Source organism: Salvelinus sp. IW2-2015, linkage group LG23 (assembly GCF_002910315.2).
Source record: "Salvelinus sp. IW2-2015 linkage group LG23, ASM291031v2, whole genome shotgun sequence".
Taxonomy (NCBI): domain Eukaryota; kingdom Metazoa; phylum Chordata; class Actinopteri; order Salmoniformes; family Salmonidae; genus Salvelinus; species Salvelinus sp. IW2-2015.
Window position 1 is genome coordinate 6,174,530 of NC_036863.1, and position 23,121 is coordinate 6,197,650.

The 23,121-nt window shown below is 41.5% G+C and overlaps 2 protein-coding genes across 3 annotated transcripts in view; both read left to right on the forward strand.

Moving 5' to 3' along the window:
- The first annotated feature begins 1,665 nt into the window (after window positions 1-1,665).
- LOC111950319 (uncharacterized) lies at window positions 1,666-8,683 on the forward strand. Its single transcript, XM_023967804.1, has 14 exons — window positions 1,666-1,751; window positions 2,088-2,226; window positions 2,605-2,695; window positions 2,894-2,948; window positions 3,030-3,066; window positions 3,201-3,326; window positions 3,452-3,577; window positions 3,857-3,896; window positions 4,004-4,038; window positions 4,167-4,255; window positions 4,384-4,680; window positions 4,796-4,857; window positions 8,298-8,413; window positions 8,526-8,683. The coding sequence occupies exons 1-13, from the start codon at window positions 1,731-1,733 to the stop codon at window positions 8,323-8,325; spliced, it is 1,146 nt and encodes a 381-aa protein (XP_023823572.1). The 5' UTR covers window positions 1,666-1,730; the 3' UTR covers window positions 8,326-8,413; window positions 8,526-8,683.
- Window positions 8,684-8,941: 258 nt separating this feature from the next.
- fnip1 (folliculin interacting protein 1) overlaps window positions 8,942-23,121 on the forward strand; it is a 50,260-nt gene continuing 36,080 nt past the window's right edge. The window contains exon 1 of one of the 2 annotated variants that reach the window (XM_070434323.1): window positions 8,942-9,153. In XM_070434323.1, the coding sequence (XP_070290424.1) occupies window positions 9,065-9,153 (89 nt within the window). In that variant the 5' untranslated portion in view covers window positions 8,942-9,064. Of the gene's footprint in view, window positions 9,154-20,499; window positions 20,662-23,121 lie in introns of those variants that run through there. The other variant, XM_070434322.1, reaches the window with a different exon arrangement.

Here is a 23,121-nt window from a genome sequence, read left to right on the forward strand (position 1 = left end):
GGCCCACTACCAAGGACTGGGCTCTCCTTCTCCATGACCGACGTAAGACATTTAAGCATGTTAACCCTCGCTAGGCTGCCGSCCCAGACGGCATCACTAGCCGCGTCCTCAGAGCATGCACAAACCAGCTGGCTGGAGTGTTTACGGGCATAATAAATCTCTCCCTATCCCAGTCTGCTGTCCCCACTTGCTTCAAGATGTCCACCTTTGTTCCTGTTCCCAAGAAAGCAAAGGTAACTGAACTAATGACTATTGCCCTGTAGCACTCACTTCTGTCATCATGAAGTGCTTTGAGAGGCTAGTTAAGGATCATATCAGCTCTACYTTACCTGACACTCTAGACCCACTTCAATTTGCTTACCGCCGCAATAGAGCCACAGACGATGCAATCGCCATCGCTTTGCGCACTGCCCTATCCAATCTGGACAAGAGGAATATCTATGTAAGAATGCTGAATGCAGACCCCCCCTGTACTCCCTGTTCACCCATGACTGCGTGGCCACGCACGCCTCCAACTCAATCATCAAGTTTGCAGACGACACAACAGTAGTAGGCCTGATTACCAACAATGACGAGAGAGTGGTGCCAGGAAAATAATCTCTCACTCAATATCAACAAAACAAAGGAGCGGATCGTGGACTTCAGGGAACAACAGAGGGAGCACGCCCCTATCCACATCGACGGGACTGCAGTAGAGAAAGTGGATAGCTTCAAGTTCCTCTGCATAGACATCACTGACGATCTGAAATGGTCCAACCAYACAGACAGTGTGGTGAAGAAGGCGCAACAGCGCCTCTTCAACCTCAGGAGGCTGAATAAAGTTGCCTTGGCCCCTAAAATCCTCACAAACTTTTACAGATGCACAATTGAGAGCATCCTGTCGGGCTATATCACCACCTGCAACCGCAGGGCTCTCCAGAGGGTGGTGAGCTCTGCCCAACACATCACCGGGTGCAAACTACCTGCCCTCCAGGACACCTACAGCACCCGATTGTCACAGGAAGGCCAAAAAGATCATCAAGGACAACAACCACCCGAGCTACGGCTTGTTCACCCCGCTATCATCCAGAAGGCGAAGTCAGTACAGGTGCATCAAAGCTGAGACCGAGAGACTGAAAAACAGCTTCTATCTCATTGCCATCAGACTGTTAAAAAGCCATGACTAGCGGGCTTCCACCCAGTTACGCAACCCTGTACCTTAGAGGCTGCTGCCCTATATACATAGACTTGGAATCACTGGCCACTTTAATAATGTTTACATACTACTTTAGTCATCTCATATGTATATACTATTCCACTGCATTTTAGTCAATGCCACTCAGACATTGCTCAATCAAATTTTTATATATTTCTTGAATCCAATCTTTTACTTTTAGATTTGTGTGTATTGTTGTGAATGGTGGAGATCCGCAATAACATTTGCTAAATATGTGCATTTGACCAATATTTTTTTTTTGATTTGGGTGTATGAGATTTTACTGCAGAAGAGTTACAAGATGTTTTGAATGATAGTGTCCCGTCCTCCAAGGCTGCTGGCCTGGAGTAGGAACAGATAGGACCAAACTAGTGGAATAGTGGTGAGTTTTTAATGGGTGCAATTTTTTCACAAAGTGTAATGAATTCATACTACAGAATAGTAGGCTGATACACAGCCAATACAGTAGGTGGCGCCATGCACCGATAATACTTGTTTGCGGACYGCCGTAATACCCCAGAAGAAGCAGTTGCTGATGATCCAGAGGTCTACGGAGGTTTGTGAATTTAAAAAAATAAAACTAGCTATGGCCAATGACAACGTTTTAATAATTAAATTAATAATTGTTTGTTCAAACTATCTTTCTGATTCGTTGGTTTGCTGGCTTTATACTCTAATCTAACAAGTGAAACACCTGCCTGGCCAAAAATTTAACAAACGTTGGCTACCGTTAGCTAACTACTGTAGCTAACTTAGCAGGCGTCATTATCGGGACACCCAAACACGTTCAAGTTGAAAGTTCATTCTCACCTTGCCTTCATATTAAATGGATGTAAATGCATCAATGAGCCTCGTACGTGTTTTGATTCAACTGTAACTTTTCTCTCCAAAGAATAATCGTGTTTTTGCCCGAATGGTTCGTCCAAAATGTCGGAGTGACGACACCATCACAAGACGAGAAGGAATGCTCAGCAGCAGCTCCAGAAGGCAGAGTGGCGATACGCCTCTGAAGTCAGGTTTCACAAGAGGCAGTAAGAAATGGGATGCCTTTCAATGACAGTATGAGCTACTATGATTATACCTGTCCTGAAGGCCATCTCTCCCCAGATTTCTTCAAGTGGTATCTTCATACACAGATAAGATGTAGCCATCTACAAAGTATTACAAAAACAGTTTTTGACAACCAGCTACACACGGATTTACATGCAGCACAACTGGTGGACAAAAAAGTTAAACAAGCCCAGTAGTATACTCATTCCCAAGCAGAGGTTTAACCTTGCAGAGGAAGTTAAGACTTGTTCATAGCCAATCATTAGGTTTGACTACTATGGTTGCTGATCACTTGCCTGGCAGAAGCAAATTGGTCTGGATGCCAGGCAATCTGATCAAGTCTTTTGTTTAAATTTCAGAACTGAAGGGACTCTTCCCTAAACCCCTCTGCGCACGGCGAAAAGGCCATGCTCTGTCACCCATAAATGAGTCAACATGCACTGATCACGGGTGAGCTGCTTCATCTGTTAAACAATTTATAACAATCAGATAAGGGTTGAGTCCCAAATGGTACCCTATTCCCCATTTAGAGATCTATGTTTGACCAGTGCCATGGGGTGCCATTTGGGATGCAGACAGGTAAGATTTGAAGCTAGCATTAATGTGACTGCTCATTCCTAGTACATACCATTATGTGTGCCTCAACAGATCTGTATCGTCAACTGGTCCCTGGATGAACAGAATGCTGGAATCAAATGGAMCTGTGAGTGAAAAGTCATTAAACCAGTTTGCATCACCTCCGATTCACTTGACTAACTTATCACTCTCCATTTTCTCTTTTCAGGAGAGCACAATACATTATAGCACAGAAGACGGTTCAAGTTGAGTTAGGAACATGTTTTTTTTTGTCAGTTAATGGATAAACCCATGCTCACTTTGGTCCTTCATGTTGTGGATTGGTAATTGCAAATGRGTCAAAGTTTACTATTGAACGTAATATTTTTTCTATTTGCAGTTTCACAAGTGGGTGTTTCCTCCCTCCTGTTGGATTGTGATGAGACGGACTCTGCTGACATCTCCAGCGATACTAGCTCCAGCAGTCTGCCCTCACCTGAGCAGTTCCGCAGAGAGAAAGTCTATGGTGTGTGTGTGTGTGTGTGTTGGTCTAGGACTCAGCAGGCACTGTAAAAAGACCTGGCTGACGGCCCATGCCCTAAGAAGTTGAGTGACAGGGATTTTTCAATCCCATCTTTTTTTGCGGTTTAGAAGAGATAGTGGCCTTCCCCAGTGAGGAGATGTTGGACCTGAATGTAAAGAACTCCACTCTCCTAGATGTCAGCGATGCTGAGGACATCCACATGCAGCAGCCTCCTAACCTGTCCTCCATCATTGGTAAGAGATACAGCACAATACTGGACATACAGGATGTTACCCCAAAGGGCACCCTATTGACTTTATAGACTACTGTTTTGACCTGCRCACCCAGTGCACCACTTTTGACCAGAGACCTATCTTGGGAAAATGGTGCCATTTGGAACATAACCCAAGTTTTTGTAATTTTAATTATTATTATTTTTTAATTTTAAGGACCCTGAAACCTTGTCAACCTTGGAGAGGTTTAGTATTCCATGCTTCCTTATCTGCGCAAAATGTATTTTTTTCCCTTTGCAGACAGTTCCCAAATGAATGATGGAAAAGATCAGGAAAAAAGGTCAATTTGATTGAATGGCTCGACTCTTTGTATAAGATGTGAAATTTACTTTTTCATAGAATGAATAGTAATTTATATTCTAACAAAGAACCTTTATTTGTTCACAGCTGTTTAGCGCTACCCGTTAGAAGTACATATTCAGGTATTTGCTTCTAATATATTTCATAATTATTTTTAAATAACTAATAGTAATTTGTTTTTTGAAAAAATACCTAACAAAAGCGGGAGAACGCATATAGAACTGATTATTTATTTTCCATGTATTTGTAGACAAGCTGTTCAATGCCTATGTGTCCGTTGAAAGCACACCCCTAGCTGGAGGAGTAACTGTGCCCTCAGTCCCCAAGAAAACACAAAGGGTATGAAAACACTCGCCTGTCTTATATTTCTCAGATTCTATCAGAGCTACAAGTGGCATGTAAAGAGAAACTGTGGCTCATCTGCAAGTGTAAGAATGTCAGTTAGTAATGAAGTCCTCCTCTCACAGCCAGTGACGATTAGACCCAGGAAGATCAAATGCAGGAAGAGAGTAAAATTTAGTGACTCTGTTACCACTGAGAAGATGGTAGTGAAGAATGTGGAGCCTGTCAGTGACCACACGGTCAGTGAGAGGATCAGAGACACAGTAGACAACAGAGAAACTGCTGCACCTGAAGTAGTCCCTCAAGTCCTGAAAAGACCCACACATCACTCACCAGAGCAAGCCAAGTTCTTTGACTTTGCAGACAAGAAAGAAAGAGACACCTTCTTTCAAAAGTTGAGGCAGAGGTACTCCTCCGTGAGGGTAAGCATCCTCTCTGAATTGGCAGTCTTTGAATGATTGCAGATGCCATGTATCATGAATTTGCTCTCATAGTATGTTGTTTGACTGACCATGTCCTGGTATTTTTCGTCACCAGAGTATATTCGCCAATGTTGGTGGGGGTTCGACAGATACATTTGAAGATGAGGGTAATGTTTGGTAAGCACAATTTCTACATAGGATGAAGTCCTGCAGATGTTAGTAAAATGGTTGGTTCCTAGGACAAAAATGTCTTGCAGAAATTTCATTTTGGGGTATATTCAGAGGTGGAAATTTTCCATGGGAAATAATGGAAATATATGCAAATTAATATTAATACCATTTAAATGTAGATGTTTTTTGCATTGGATATATTTACCATATCATATGGAGACCTTATCAAAAGTAGACATAATTGCAAATGATTAAATCCTTCCAATAGAAAATTAAACGATTTAGTTATGAATTGAACTTTAATTAAWTGAGTTGACTCTTCACATGGGATGATTTCACTGAACAACAAAAGGGAATATTGAATGATCCCAATGATCCATCGCATCTCCCAAAAACGTGTTCAACACATCTGTAAAATGAGTCTAGAAACTAAAGCTTTGGTTGTCTTCCTCTCAGGCTTCCATGTCTTCTCGCTGGACCTCCTCAATGTCCACCTCTTGAACATCAGACTTTGAGACCTCATCTTCGCTGTCACTTTCCAACCTTGTTGCGGATGGCTCGTTGTCAGTCTCAAAAAGGCTCAAATTTGCCTGGGTCGCCACCAATTTTTCAACCCTTGTATTGGTCAGCCTGTTGCGTGCTTTGGTGTGTGTGTGTGTTCCCAAACAAGGACCAGTTGCGCTCTGAGGCGGCTGATGTTGGTGGGATTTGGAGGATGATGGAGGCAACCGTGTAGAGAGCCTGAGATCCACCAGGTGGCTGATGAGATATGTTGGCACGACTGCCATATTGCATCTCCATCCCAAAGCCCTTGCTTGGATATGTACTTCGCCAGACTGCCAAGAACCTTGCCCTCATCCAGGCCAAGGTGCAAGACACGGTAGTGATGACACCATAGGCCTTGTTGATGCGCTTCACCAGACAGGATGCTCTTGCCAGCATACTTGGGGTCCAACATGTACGCTGTGGCGTGTATGGGCTTCAGGCAGAAGTCTTCACGCTTTGTGATATATTTCAGAACTGCAGTTTCCTCTGCTTGGAGCAACAGTGAAGTGGACAGGGCAGTATGGATTTCTTCTCTTACATCTGCAAGCAGAGTCTGAACATCAGACAGGATGGGATTGTCTCCCTCAATCCATGCAATGGCTACTGCTATAGGTTTCAGGCTGCTTACCACTCTCTCCCAAAATACATAATCCAGGAGGATCCTCTTGATGGGGCTGTCCATATCGGCAGACTGTGATATGGCCATTTCTTGGAGAGACTCTTTCCCCTCTAGGAGACTGTCAAACATGATGACAACACCACCCCAACGGGTGTTGCTGGGCAGCTTCAATGTGGTGCTCTTATTCTTCTCACTTTGTTGATGAGGTAGATTGCTGCTATAACTTGATGACCCTTCACATACCTAACCATTTCCTTTGCTCTCTTGTAGAGTGTATCCATTGTTTCCAGTGCCATGATGTAATTGAGGAGCAGATTCAATCCATGAGCAGCACAGCCAATGGGTGTGATGTGAGGGGAGGACTCCTCCACTTTAGACCAAGCATCCTTCATGTTCGCATCATTGTCTGTCACCAGTGCAAATACCATCTGTGGTCCAAGRTCATTGATGATAGCCTTCAGCTCATCTGCAATGTAGAGACCGGTGTGTCTGTTGTCCCTTGTGTCTGTGCTCTTATAGAATACTGGTTGAGGGGTGGAGATGTAGGTAATTATTCCTTGCCCACTAACATTCGACCACACATCAGAGATGATTGCAATACAGTCTGCTTTCTCTATGATTTKCTTGACCTTCACTTGAACTCTRTTGAACTCTGCATCCAGCAAATGAGTAGATAAAGCATGTCTGGTTGAAGGGGTGTATTCTGGGCAAAGAACATTCAGAAATCTCTTCCAATACACATTGCCTGTGAGCATCAGAGGTGAACCAGTTGCATACACAGCTCGAGCAAGACATTCATCAGCATTTCTCTTACTCTGTTCCTCCATTGAGTCAAAAAAACTTCTCATTCCAGGAGGACCATGAGCTGTTGCTATCGATAAGGTGTCTGATTCATCATTTTCACCTCAAATAGAAGAGGGACTTTTGTCAGAGGTTGCTTGTTGTGAGAGCTGAGGGAACTTTATGCACTTGGCTAGATGATTCTGCATCTTTGTTGCATTCTTCACATATGATTTGGCACAGTATTTKCAAATGTACACAGCTTTTCCTTCTACATTAGCTGCAGTGAAATATCTTCACATATCAGATAGTGCCCGTGGTATTTTCCTGTAAAGATTAGAAGAAATGTGTAAAAGAAAAACAAATACAATTCCATGTACAGATAAATAGTTAAGCAGTTAGATTAAACAACTCCTTTGTAAGAAATGTTTTAAAATGAAACATGTATGGAAACAGGAGAATTAACACTCCTCAGCAGGCTCAAGCAAGCTAAAACCCACATGGTAGCAAAAACTAACTAGCAGAAATTGTTAACAAGTTAGAAATGATTTGAACACACTTTGCTGTAGGCTACTATTTACTAGTTAACAAAAAATCATGTATGTCATATAAAATATATTCACCCCACCCAGTATTTTAATCAAAACTTACCAGAAAGCATGTAGTCCTTGGCTCAGACAGTCTAGTAGTGTGAGCTCAATAGCATCTCATTATTGTGCAAGATCTTGAGAATCAGCTGTACATGTGATGGAAGAGTGCAATGTGAATGCAGAGGGYTGCAATTCCATTGAATTGGGGATAGTTTAACAAAAATATGCTACAAGACGTAGAATTGCATTGTGTATCCCACTAAAAAGGTTCACTTGTTATAAGCTAACTTTTTTTTATGAATTTAAGCTTCTGAMCCTTTGCAGCCCTAGTCATTACCCATGCCTCTCCTCTGAAGAGACCTTTCATTGCATCCTCAAGTATTTCCATGGGTAGGGCCAGGAGTTTTTCCTGACCAATGTGACCGGACCTGGGGTGTATTCATTTAGCTAATTCTGTGGCAAAACATTTCTTAAATGGAAGCAAACTGAACAAAATGGGGAGGGACCTACTTGAATAGAAACTCTCGCTTTGCTCCTGTGTGGCTAAGTTGGTATGGTGGGACCAGTACAGAAAAAGTATGAACATTTATTCACTAAGTCGCTCTGGATAAGAGTGTCTGCTAAATGACTAATATGTTTATGTAAAATGCTCTGTTTGCTTCCGTTTGGTTTTCAAACAGTGAACAGTTTCCGTAGGTAATACGCCCCCAGGGAAAGCTCTTGGCTCTAGTTATTAGCTGTAAATCGGGCTCGAGTTTTTCCTACTCGGGAGAAATCCATGCTTCCCTATCCATTAAACATTTGACTGTTTTGTTTTTATGATTTATAGTAATGGTTGAGTATGATTGATCTGCTGTTACTTTTGTTCATTTTCCATTGTTATTGAATATTGTGCTTTATTCACTCTGCAGTTCAAAGATAAAAGTACCAAGTAGTTAAAGGGCTGAACCATCTGTGCAAAGTGTACCACTTCCAGTCCTCCAGGAAGTAAAGCTACCACAACTTGTAAAAGCTGTCATCAATACAGGTGAGAAAGCAAACAAACCACATTGTCTGAAGCTCATATTTTAACCTTATTTTACATGCCCTTTTCTCTAAACATTAATCTCACAATGCCCATTTTATTCATTCTCTTTTAGGACACTTCTGATCYCTAAAGGTTTTCACAGTCCATGGACAGACAGGTTGTGGTTAAAAAAATAAATTAAAAAAATGAAATTCTGTTGCTGTAATAGATAATGTAGATACATAATGTACAATTTTAATTTAATTAACATAATAAATTGATACAATTACAGTTCTGCAGTATTTGAGCTTATTATTTGAATAAACATGTGATGTATATTTCAGGCATAGAATTGGACTGTGATGTATACCAATTATTTATTTATAATGTTTTAGGTTTTGAATGTACATTTCTATTTGGTGTCATGTATTCGAACTTTCAGCCAAAACATAAACAGAGTGATTATTTTGACCACGTGGTGTTTGGCCAAAAATATCATCCAATCAAGTGTTTTCGAGAAGTAGCAGTGGATCGTCGTCCAATCAGAAAACTGTAGTGGGTTTCCAAGCAGTTCGTGTGACTAATGCCTGTCATATGACTCTGCCACAAATGGAGTTCGTTTCAAGGAACTAGGGCTGCACTTGGATTTGGAAGAAAGCGAGACTTTCTAAAATGCCTCCAACTCTTTTTCAGAAACTTTTTAATAAAAGAAATTCATTTTCGCCGCCCCCAAGATGCAACAAAGAGGACCCCGCGTTCAGGTTTGTGCGCATGCAATCTACATTAAACTGCAAGCTATAGCTAGCTGGCGTGTTAACGTTAGTTGAGCAGCTCATTCTCTTGTGCAAGTGGTGAGCAGAAGTTGTCCCGAGTATTAGGTATTAAGATAGTTTTGCAATCCATAATATGCAACGTGTTTTAACCACCTACCATTCTGATAACGACAGCTTTAAGATGACCTTAATTATTGCCACCTGCTAATTAAGTTAGCTAACCCACTCCAATCACATTGTGAAATCGCTTGAGAAAAACTGGGTCTTTGTAGAAAATATGCAGTGCCTCCGCTGTTTTGTTGGAAATTACTTGAAGCTAATGATGTTAATATTTTGTGTTGTGCTGGATAGGGTATCTTTGTCGCGTTTACTTACAGTGAAATACATTATCGGAATTATGTTTAATATCAGTGAACACAAACAACAAGAATGCATAACTAGCTAGCTACAATTCAAGWTTATTATCATCACTTAGTGCCAAGTACAACGTGCATGCAAGCTACTGTACCCAGTCGCAGGCACAGTAGTTATGTACGTGCAACGGTGCACGTGACTKTTCAATGGGCCTCTGACATCTAGATGGCTGGTAAACTGATGTTGCGCTGTGAAGGCTCTGTAAATACTGTAGTTGTGCTATACTTTCTCTGATTACCATGAAAGTACAAAGCATTGGTGGCATTGACCTTCTGTTACTGCGCATTGGGAAATACTTTTTATAAATTCTTAAATACTGCCATGTCATTTTTGGGATGTCATCCATGTCATGCCAAAATATTTAATGTTTGTGATTTATAGGCCTATAATTTAAATGTCAAGAAAAATGTCAGTTGGATTCTATTTGTGTCACTCATGAGACCCCCGATGCTAAGTACYCTCACCTATGTGTCAACCACATTCTACAGACAGAAATATGCCTTGTCTGAGATGGATAAATGGAGCATAGTGCATTTTGCCCTTTGGCTTCAATTGGGTCATGGCTTATTATTCCCTTTCTGGCCCACATGACAGTACATTTCTTTGGTACACAGGCTTCGTTTATCAGACATGCAGGACTGACAGACAGGAGTTTACTGTAACACTTACTCAGGCACAGGTCTGAAGAAGCAACACTTTGGTGTCTAATTTAATTCATTTGCTTATCTGACAGTGACACTACTCAGATACTGACACCTGTGATTGAGCCTTAAGATTTTGTGAATTACCGTTCTGAGCAAACTTCTCATCTGGAGCAGTTTGTGAGGGCGCAAACATGCTGGGAATGAGATGTCACTGTGCCGCTTACTTATCGACGGCTCTTCTAAACCCATAGTCATATCAATCTGAGACAAGTAAGGAAAAGTTCATGTTAATACGTCTCTGTTGGACTGGGCCTGGAACAGCACTGCCACATCAATGCACTGTCCCTCCCTAAGAATACCAGGCAGGGCAGCAGGTTGGCTGACCCTCTGAGGAAAACCTAAACAGCGCTCATATTTCCTTGGTTATGAGTGACCCAAGAGCAGCATACTGTACATTGCTGAGAGATCCCACCCAGGGGCTTTGTTTTCTCCCCTGCCTGCCCCTGTTGCAAACAAAGTTCCTTCCTGTACCACAGCACAGCCTGAAGTGTGGACTTAACACACTGCTCCTTCCCCAGCCAGATCACTGTAGATCATAAATGCTGAACTGATATTTTCAATAATTTCTGTTTGTCTATTAAGCCTTTAGCTATAGTAGTTAAATGGGTTGAGAGAGGAGAAATCTATGCTCAAGTTCCTTCTCCTGTCCCTCTGCACATAGTTTCAAAACAGTGTGTGTGTCATGTGAGGGATCATCAATCATAATGTCTGCCAGAGTATCACATGTCTGTATTCCCCAGTCAGTCACAATCTATAAAAGTAACTGCCAGGTTAGATGAGGGAAAGTTATTGCTTTTTTATTCCCTCCCCCTGTTTTAAGTGATGGTTTGGCTACCTTTTATTTTTTTTTAAATTAATAATAATATGAGTTTGGCTAGTGAGTGTGTTGTATCTCAGCAGGCAGGCCAGTGGTCAGTAAGACAGCTTGTCGACATGTTCTTCCTATACGGGCTATTTTAAGTGGCCCGGAGTTCTCAGAACAGCAGTCATGGTAAAGATATATATTTTTTTCTCCAGGCCCATCCCTTAATGGAAAACTCCATCCAWTYTTTTGGTATTAATTTCATTAGTCCGTTGACACAATCCCMAAATGTTTTGCTTGTCAGAAATCAAGTTTTCAAGATATGTACATTCAAAATACAGAAGTCATCCCGTACTTTGCATTTTGCATAATATRATGCTTCGTTTTGTGTCATATGATGCAAATTGCATCATGCGAGGATTTCTGTATTTTTAAAGTTACATATCATGAAAACTTGATTGCTGACAAGGAAAACATTTTGGGATTGTGTCAACAATGGACAAACAAACACCAATATATATTTTCCTTTAATAACTTAGGGCTGTCTTGTTCAACAGAAAGTTGTCTGTTCTTTTGACCAATTGTTCGGTCAAAATGTCTGAACATGTATTTCTCAATATATAGACAWGTTTTTTAATAAAATCAACTATATGCATTGAGTTTGTCTGATGCTTTAAGCTTACGGTATGACATAAGACAAATGCCTCAAGGGGGCGCAAGAGGTCTAGACCCAACTATTCTCCTCCTGCTCCTGCTGACTTTCTCAGATTCTGCTAGTACTCTCCTGAAGTTGCCGGTAATAGGCTACATGAGGAGTCGGCAACCTTCTCATGCGGAATGCCAATTTWTCTTCTACCAATCTGCGYTCCACTTATGGTTTTCATATGCACATTTTCATGAAACAGTTTCATTTATAATAACGTCTTCATATCTCAATCTTTGTCATGTGGTTAATCAAAATTCTATCTAAATGAAAATGATACAAACCTAAAAAAATTACGTCTATTGCCAACTATGTAAAAAATAGCCAACATAAAGCCAACAAATAAAAACATCCTGATTTTAAAAAATAAAAAAATAAAAAAAAGATTTATCATATAAATCACATTGGCTACACATGGCCTGTCTGCAACCAACTTGAAACATTGTATCAACTATTAACTTGGGTCCAGCCAAAGCTTGCGCTTTGCTAGCAACATTGTATACAATATTCTGGGCCCACAGTTTCCCGARCTCAGGACGGACACAGCTGTAGGCTATTTGCGCAAGGGATAAGAAGCTGCTCACCGGAGCTGAGTACCGSCACCTCAAATGTTCTACTGCTTGAGCTCCTGTTCCTTTTGAAAGTATATTCGCTCAAAAGTGTTGTGGTGCTCYTGCACCTAAATAGAAACGGTACCAKCACCCAAAATGAGTACCGGAATATAAGTCAAGCACTGATAAGAAGTAATCAGGTCGGCCTATTTTATGACGTTTCCACTGGATCAGAGAATGACATTTTTCACCTTTCACGCTGAGTTTACCAGTCAAAGGTTTGGACACTTACTCATTCCAGGGTTTTTCTTTATTCTTTAACTATTTTCTACTTGGTAGWGTAATAGTAAAGACATCAAAACTCTGAAATAACACATATGGAATCATGTAGTAACCAAAAACGTGTTAAACAAATCAAAATATATTTTATATTTGAGATTCTTCAAATAGCCACCCTTTGCCTTGATGACAGCTTTGCACACTCTTGGCATTCGCTCAACCAGCTTCACGAGGTAGTCACTTGGAATGCATTTAAAATAACAGGTGTGCCTTGTTAAAAGTTAATTTGTGGAATTTCTTTGAGCCAATCAGTTGTGTTGGTGATATACAGAAGATAGCCCTATTTGGTAAAAGACCAAGTCCATATTATGTCAAGAAAAGTTGAAATAAGCAAAGAGAAATGACAGTCCATCATTACTTTAAGACATGAAGGTCAGTCAATATGGAAAGTTTCTTCAAGTGCAGTCGCAAAAACCATCAAGCGCTATGATGGAACTGGCTCTCATGAGGACCGCCACAGGAAAGGAAGACCCAGAGTTACCTCTGCTGCGAGGAGAAGTTCATTCGAGTTAACTGCACCTCAGATTGCAGCCCAAATAAATACAAACATCAACTGTTCAGAGACAGCGTGAATCAGGCCTTCATGGTCAAATTGCTGCAAAGAATCCACTACTATAGGACACCAATAAGAAACACAAGGAATGGACATTAGACCGGTGGAAATCTTTCCTTTGGTCTGATGAGACCAAATTTGAGTTTTTTGGTTTCAACCGCCSTGTCTTTGTGAGACGCAGTGTAGGTGAATGGATGATCTCCGCATGTGTGGTTCCCACCATGAAGCATGGAGTAGGAGGTGTGGGGGTGCTTTGCTGGTGACACTGTTTGTGATTTATTTAGAATTCAAGGCACAACTTAACTAGCATGGCTACCACAGCATTCTGCAGCGATATGCCATCCCATCAGGTTTGTGTTTAGTGGGACTATCATTTGGTTTCAACAGGACATTGACCCAGCACACCTCCAGGCTGTGTAAGGGCTATTTGACCAAGAAGGAGAGTGATGGAGTGCTGCATCAGATGACCTGTCCTCCACAATCATCCGATCTCAACCCAATTGAGATGGTTTGGGATGAGTTGGAACGCATAGTGAAGGAAAAGCAGCCAACAAGTGCTCAGCATATGTGGGAAYTCCTTCAAGGCTGTTGTAAAAGCATTCCAGGTGAAGCTGGTTGACAGAGTTCCAAGAGAGTGCAAAGCTGTCATCAAGGCAAAGGGTGGCTACTTTGAAKAATCTAAAATATGTTGATTTGTTTCTTTTTTAGTTACTGCATGATTCCATATGTTATTTCATAGTTTTGATGTCTAAACTATTATTCTACAAATATAATAGTAAAATTAAAGAAATACCCTTGAATAGGTGTTCTAAAACTTTTGACTGGTACTGTGTGTGTGTGTTTTAGTTGAGCAGTAACACAAAATAAATAAATCTTGGTCGACCAAAAGCATAACGACCAAACAATTGACCAGTCGAYTAATTGGGGTCAGCCCTACTAACTTTACTAAAACAGGAGGGGAGACACTTTGTTTCAACTGYAGACTGCCCCTTTAATTAAAAGACTAGCCTATTAATCAGCCTATTTGTGTGAGATTTAGGCTATCAAATGTACAGTTGTTTAGCCTATTAGGCCTATTTCTGGAACTCTTCTGTGCTGTTAGTTAGCAGCACAATCGGGGTTTCTTCATAAACCACATCCAAAGCCTTTGAAAACCTGTTTTAAAAAAAGAAATAAAGTGCACCTGCATTTTTCTTGATTTTAATCTAACTCTCTAAATTCCAACTTTGGTTTCAATACTAACTTTGCCAGAACCCTGTTCGCTGTATCCCAGAATTGTCAATCAGAGGTTGTGTCCCAAAGGGCACCATATTCCCTATATAGGCTTGTGCAGTACTTTTGACTAGAGTCCTATTGGCCCTTGCTTTGACAGTGGTCTCTAAATGGATCTAAGCTAGTATGCACAAAGAGCTTTCTGATTTTGCACGTACTGTCTGTTACTTTGCCTAACATTCATATGTAGCTATTGCATTATTATTACTAGGCTAAYAATATCCATTGTTGATCAATTATTATGTTACTTTTATCACAGATAATACAGTTTTTGCATAATAGGGCCATGGTACTGGCAGTGTCCTTTTGGTGTAGTGTTGCAGGGTGTGGACCATTACAGCATGAATCAGATTAGGAATCATGTTTGATGTTACACTCCATAGACTGATATGAAAAGTTAAAGGCCTCTCAGAATGTAATATAGCCCTACCCTACTTAGGAGAGAGTCCCATATCATAGACGGTGTGAGGTGGCAGTATTATCTTTAGACATCAGCACACAGACATAKTGCTGATTTTGTGGGATTATCAAATCTAACCAGATAGTGTGCTATTACACTGGGCCTATAGAGCCCTGGTCAAAAGTAGGGCACTATAAAGGGAATATGGTGCCATTTGGGATGGAATCACAGTCGCCTGAATGCCTACTTTCTTTCTCTCAGCGAGTGAGACATTGTCAATATTGTAGGAGCTTTTATGCAGCATTTCCAATGAGGATTTACACCAGTGTTTTTCCCAAAAGAGTGACTTTTCCATCTACGCAGGCCAGCACCCGTGTCTCAATGGGCAATGGCTCCCGCGGACCTGCTCTAACTTAGAGCCAAGGCATGGCCACTGGTACCTTTTCAGCTGTCATTTACATAACAATGGATAACTGTGAACTTTAACACCTTCCCACAAAGCAACAGTCCTGAATGATGCAGATGTTGTTGATCTGCTCGCCTTTAGTGTCTTTAGTGTCTTGAAAATAACTAGAGCTGCGACTATAAATGACCTACAACGACATTGCCCATCTTTTGCTTATGTCGGTAATTTTTGCAGATTCCTGCAGATATACAGTGGGGAGAACAAGTATTTGATACACTGCCGATTTTGCAGGTTTTCCTACTTACAAAGCATGTAGAGGTCTGTCATTTTTATGATATGTACACTTCAACTGTGAGAGACGGAATCTAAAAATCCAGAAAATCACATTGTATGATTTTTAAGTAATTAATTTGCATTATGTCATGCAATAAAAGTATTTGATACATCAGAAAAGCAGAACTTAATATTTGGTACAGAAACCTTTGTTTGCAATTAGCCAGAGCGATCAATAAGTTTCCTGTAGTTCTTGACCAGGTTTGCACACACTGCAGCAGGGATTTTGGCCCACTCCTCCATACAGACCTTCTCCAGATCCTTCAGGTTTCGGGGCTGTCGCTGGGCAATACGGACTTTCAGCTCCCTCCAAAGATTTTCTATTGGGTTCAGGTCTGGAGACTGGCTAGGCCACTCCAGGACCTTGAGATGCTTCTTACGGAGCCACTCCTTAGTTGCCCTGGCTGTGTGTTTCGGGTCGTTGTCATGCTGGAAGACCCAGCCACGACCCATCTTCAATGCTCTTACTGAGGGAAGGAGGTTGTTGGCCAAGATCTCGCGATACATGGCCCATCCTTCCTCCCCTCAATACGGTGCAGTCATCCTGTCCCCTTTGCAGAAAAGCATCCCCAAGGATGATGTTTCCACCTCCATGCTTCACGGTTGGGATGGTGTTATTGGGGTTGTACTCATCTTTCTTCTTCCTCCAAACATGGCGAGTGGAGTTTAGAACAAAAAGCTCTATTTTTGTCTCATCAGACCACATGACCTTCTCCCATTCCTCCTCTGGATCATCCAGATGGTCATTGGCAAACTTCAGACGGGCCTGGACATGCGCTGGCTTGAGCAGGGGGACCTTGCGTGCGCTGCAGGTTTTTAATCCATGACGGCGTAGTGTGTTACTAATGGTTTTCTTTGAGACTGTGGTCCAGCTCTCTTCAGGTCATTGACCAGGTCCTGCCGTGTAGTTCTGGGCTGATCCCTCACCTTCCTCAAGATCATTGATGCCCCACGAGGTGAGATCTTGCTGGATCCCCAGACCGAGTGTGATTGACCGTCATCTTGAACTTCTTCCATTTTCTAATAATTGCACCAACAGTTGTTGCCTTCCATCAAGCTGCTTGCTATTTCCTGTAGCCCATCCCAGCCTTTGGCAGGTCTACAATTTTATCCCTGATGTCCTTACACACGCTTTCTGGTCTTGGCCATTGTGGAGAGGTTGGAGAGTTGGAGGTTGGAGTTCAAAGCAGGTGCAGTTAATACAGGTCATGAGTGGAGAACAGGAGGGCTCTTAAAGAAAAAACGAAACAGGTCTGTGAGAGACGAATCTTACTGGTTGGTAGGTGATCAAATACTTATGTCATCAATAAAATGCAAATTAATTACTTAAAAATCATACAATGTGATTTTCTGGATTTTTGTTTTTAGATTCCGTCTCTCACAGTTGAAAGTGTACCTATGATAAAAAATTACAGACCTCTACATGCTTTTAAGTAGGAAAACCTGCAAAACGGCAGTTGTATCAAATACTTGTTTCTCCCCACTGTATATATATATATATATATATATATATATATATATTATATATATATAATATATTAATTTTTTTTAAATGTAGTTGCGGGAGAAAGATGGTTTTAATGACCAGGTAAAACAGAAAACCAGCAGGCTCCTTCGGCCCTTTTAGGGCAGGGGCTTCGAACTCATTCCATGGAAGGCCTAGTGTCTGCTGGTTTTTGTTTTTTCCTTTCAATTAAGACCTAGACAACTAGGTGAGAGGAGTTCTTTATAGAGCCCTAACATGCAGACACTCGTCCCTCCGTRGAATGAGTTTGACAAGAGTTAAATGCCCCTGGCCTAGGTCAATAGGCCTATGCACAAAGATGTCGGCAAATTCATCTCTGGAGAGTCAGAAATAAATCTGATCATTCTGGATCCTATTTTGATGGTTTGCACATCAAAATATAAATCATGCATTCCCTGGATATGTTAGCTTACTTGTTTAATCATAGACAACAGATGGTACAGCCTGTCTTGGCACAAAGACACTAACTGCCCCTACACTAACTGTCCTTAAAAAATGGTTTATCCTTAATGAGCAAAATAGTTAACCATTTATTCACATTACTTTAATAAAATAWWWYAKWTGTGTATATTACATTCRTTTTATTYGATGACTATTTMATTTCAAGGCATCTCATCTAATCATGGAGCTGCTGTCTGACAAAATCACTATTTTAGTAGTTCTTCAAAGTAAATAAGGCATACTTACTTATGATTGCTGAGTGCCTACTATCAATCACTTAGATCATTTATTTTCAGGTAGAGATACCTCTTGATCATGCATTCTTCTGTCTCTCTCAGTGTCTGCCCCACACTAACATAACGTAGCAGGCGTTAAAGAAACACACATACCGGACAAGTAGGTGCGCAATGGATTATGTTCATTGTAGTTAATGACCATGTTTTCTGCGCTAGACTATGTATAATATTGGACTGTTGGAAACTACAACTCCTAACTACATCGCACAGTTTGGGCTTGATCTGATTTATCTCTAGAAAAAATGGCACAATGTGCGCATTGATCTCAGAGAAAAAAACCCGAATGAAATGGAATTCAAATAATTGATCCGACATTGGTCAATTAGTTGTAAAAAAAGGAGACTCAATAACAGTTTTCAGTTCTCTGTCAGCACTGTAACATAGAATAACTTTATTTTCCCCAGAGAGAATGTTAGTTTGGCAAGTCTGATAARATTCAAAAAGCACTGGAGGTTGGTGGCACCTTAATTSGGGAGGACGGGATCATGGTGATGGCTGGAGCGGAATAAGTGGAATGGTATCAACTACATCAAACGCATGGCTTCCATGTTTTTGGTTCCATTTGCTCCGTTCCATCCATTATTATGAGCCGTCCTCTCCTCTGCAGCCTCCACTGGTGTAAAGTAAACACATTAYACAACATTCTTACACACACTCACGATGGAGCATGATCCACTCAGTCATAGACGCACAGACCTTGGGTTTATGATTTCCTCCGGATTCCAATCTATTGAACAATCAGTGGTTGAACATGGTTGGCCTGGAGATGTGGATGTGATGTCATCCACACACACTCATGGATCATGTGACTCATTAGATCATGTGAGTGTGGAATGCAGAAGTGAGTGCTCACCTGGCTGAAACCAAGGAAACACAACAGGTTGTCGGTCAGGTGTCTGTGAGCCAGCTAAGGTAGGGCCGTTGAAAGAAACGGTTTAGTAGTATCCAGTCATTCCTGTTGTCAAAGAAAGTAAACAGACGTTGATTTGAACATTTGAAGCCTGTGTGTGTTTAGCATCTTATGTCTTCTCTGGGGTTGTGAGAGAATGGAGAGAGGATTCCCACTTCTTCCAGTGCCCTCTGMCCCCTGCCCCAGAGAGAGGGGTTTCACATCTTGACACTCTTCGAGGGGTCACACAGACACACACACTCGGGAATGGGGTGAGTGAGGTAAAAGGCTCTTTTCCCTGACTATTTCATTTGTAGTAGTGGTCAGTGTTGTTAATGTACCACAATACTCTACCAACGAGACCAAAACAATACCACAACAAAGAAACAGGCATATTTGCCATAGTCACAGAATGGTACTTGAACTCAGCTACTGCTCTGTTCAATCGTTGGGCATCTTTTTGATTTCAATATCGTAACATTTGATTTTTTTAAGACAACCATGTATTAATGAATCAATTATACAATCGTACAATCAATGTGACTTTTACCAATCTAACTAAAAAACAACAATGCTAGTGGTTTATTTGAATGGTAAATCTCTTGATAAACTGGGTAAGTCAATACAGGTGGATGTATATTATTCAAGAGAAGTGTGGTGCATTGAGTTAATGAGCTCGTTTTAGCTGATTTCATGGGGCAACAGATGACAAACAATCCCTTCCATTTAGGACTTATTTTATAGGCAACAGTTAGAACATATTATTTTATTGGCAACAGTTAGGAGAACACATTTTATAGTACTGATCAACAACGATTGCTAGGACAATATCATTTTATTGTACTGATCAACATTTGCATAGAAGCAGTCTCTTCAAACTTGATCCTCTCAATCACGTGAGACATAATTGACAGAAGTACTGAACGTAACAAATTCTAGTGCCGAACAGTTGTATTAATTTTTTATAACGAAAAAGTACCAAAGTTTCGGTGTACCGTGCAAAACTAGTAGACTGTGTGTGTGTGTGTGTGTGTGTGTGTGTGTGTGTGTTGCCCACAGATCCAGTTACTGTGTTGGAGTGGACAATGACGAGGGGTAAGCAGGTGTACTCTTTCACCCACAAGAAAGCGTGATTAGGCTATTCTAGCCAACCGTGTCCTAAAGCAGGGTTTAATTTTCAGCCCAGAGTGTTCTAATATAGCCTAGCTGGCTCGGTTCACCAGAATACTGCACTGGAAAAGTACCCGCTGTGGATTCAAAAACGACCCCCATATCAGACATAGAAAAAGTGTCACAGCTTAGTTTTTGTCTTGGAAGCACCATTATGTTACATAGGTTGATTATCTGTCAAATCATAACGTCAATGATCTTCAGGTCGGAAAGTCAGAGCTCCAGAAAGATGCCTGTGTCTCCGACTTGGAATTCCGAGTTGGATGACCGTTCGAAATGTTTTTTTCCCAGTCGGAGCTTGTCCCCCCCCCCCGAGTTCCCAGTTGTCTTGAACGCTCGGAAGTCTGAAATTTCCAAGTTCCCAGTTTTGAATGACATAAGTACACAGTTACACAGTGTGTGCCAATGGCCTAAGTAGCTGTGCCAGTCCGGTGGGAGGGAGGGCTGTTTGAGGTCACAGTGAGGAGGACAGATTATTCCCTGTGAAGTCCTCCAGTGGATGGCTCTGCCGGTCTCTTTCTTCAGCTTCAGAGGGTGACAAGACGCCCGCCCAGTGGGCTGTGCCTGGATGCCTTTGTCCAGCACAGCGCAAAGATCACCTGACTGTCTCATGTTGTGTGTATTTAGTTCAGTGCTATTCTTAGCCACGCTCTGGGGGAGTGTAGGGGAAAGACTGGCAGACGCACAATGATGCCCAGGTACCCAGTAATATTTACCCAGCTTGATGCTTTTTGTGTGCATAATTGTTGTTGGGTTTTTGTGATACTGTTTTAGGCTTTGACTGTGTTGGATTTGAATGTGGTTAGAATTCCTAACTGGATTGTATTTTCAGCTTCACAGAGCGCTGCAGAGTGTGTGTTGTGCTTTGATCTACTAGTTGTTCAGCTGCGTTGCTATAGATTTACACAATTGAGGGGGGGACATTACTACTAGAGGAGGCCAACGGCTTGCTGTCATTGAGCCAATGACTATCCATTTAAAACCATGTCTTGGAAGAAGTGTGTGTGTGTGTATATATTTTTTTTTCTTCTCCCAGCTGCCACTGCTGCTAAATTAATATAAGGGAAACACTGGTGTAAATCTGCTGCTGTGTTATGCAATTTAATGTGGTGGAGATTTGGTTCTCTGACGGCTTAGAGTTGCTTCTCTATTTGGAACCAGTGTTTACCGCCTTTTAGTCAAAGGCTGTCTGTCTTCTGTCATTTTTAGGGAGTTTACTTTGGCACTGCAAGGCTCCGGCTCCTCACACATTGCTTATTTGTAGCTCTGATTGATAGACTTGATCTATAAGGAAATTGTTGTTATTACAAAGGCTAAATAGTAGTACATTTCAAACAATCACAAACTAGGGAGAGAKAGAGAAACACTTGTATGCTTTGAGAGATGGCTACTACAAGGAAATGAATATGTTGTTTATACAGTAGGCCTTTTGTGTAGGCTCTTTTTATAGGCTCAGTCCTAATTGAGGTCACTGCTGCTATATGTAACAGTCTTGTAGTCATGTGCTGATGGTTTTATGAATGGCTCTGCTGATGTCTGACTGTCACAGGGTCTGTTTCCTTGTTTCTCTCTCTCTGTCTCTGTCTCTGTCCCTGGTTAAATGATACAAAGTTCATAAACTGTTCCACTTTCTCGTCTGCTGACTACTGTTCTGATAAGATAGAGGGCCGATTTGACTCAATTGAGTATCCTAGCTGCAAAAATWATTTACAAAGCTCATTTTGTATGTTTTGTTTTTGTGGTCTGTTCTGTTAAGCTGAATCGTATTACTCCCTAGGTTATATGAGAAGATGGTTATCAAAGCAGCATGCTGAGCAGTAATAATGTGGTCTTGAAACATTGACAGGGACTCTAGGCTGGCGGGACTGTCATTGGATCCCATAATGTAGGCTGTACAGTATTTACGTCACACTGCCTAAAACTGTAGGCCATAGTGAGACTAGTTGGATATGAATAGCCTAATGTGTGTTGGTGACAAATCTGTTCTTCATCCGTCAGTGAATACCTCATGCATGCCTCAGAGCGGACATCATTGATTACTTAGTTGTCTGGGGGGCAATAGGTTTCTGAACAGATGGAGCTATGGAAAACCTGGGCTGTCTCAGGGTGCGTCCCAAATTGGACCCGCAGAGCAGATGTCAAAAGTAGTGCACTATATAGGGATTAGGGTGCCATTTGGGATGAAGGCAGAGTGTTTGACAAGGTATTCTGCTCTGCTCTCTACAATTGGGATGGGAGTATTCTTGGCCTGCCTTAAAATGCTGATTCATCCCAGGGTAGGCCTCATGGACAAGGCTGGAACTCTGACGTCCTTTTACTGAGTCCAAGGATGATGACTATGATGTACCATCATTTGCTTTCTAGCCTCTTTCAAGTTTTTGTTTACCTCCTCGATCAGTGCTGTCATTGAGTGAAGGTTTGATGATGGGCACATAGAGGGGACATTGAACCCCGATAATTGTGAGGACCCTGACTGACACTGAATCAATTTTGAATTATATACAGCCATTATGTGTTAGGCTAATGTGATACCAATTATCAAACAATTTTGAAATTAGCAATCAGCAATGGAGAATTTTATTAAAAGTTCCTTGATCAATCAAATGTATTTAGAAAAAAACTTTGTACATCAGCAAATGTCACATAGTGCTGATACAGAAACCCAGCCTAAAACCCCAAACAGCAAGCAATGTAGGTGCATGGTGGCTAGGAAAAACTCCCTAGAAAGGCAGGAACCTAGGAAGAAACCTAGAGTGGAACCAGGCTCTGAGGGGTGGCCAGTCCTCTTCTGGCTATGCCTGGTGGAGATTATAACAGTACATGACCATTTAAGGCTAGATCATTCTTCAAGATGTTCAAACGCTCATAGATGACCAGCAGTGTCAAATAATAGTCACAGTGGTTATGAAGGGTGCAACAGGTCAGCACCTCAGGAGTAAATGTCAGTTGGCTTTTCATAGCCAAGCATTCAGAGGTCGAGACAGCAGGTGCAGTAGAGCGAGAGAGAGGGTCGAAACAGCAGGTCCGGGATAAGGTATCAGGTCCGGTGAACAGAAACTTTATCAGCAGTACGAGCAGGTGGACTGAGGACTGGGACAGCCAGGAGTTTCCAGGCCAGGTAGTCCTGAGGCAGGTCTTAGGGCTCAGGTCCTCCGGGA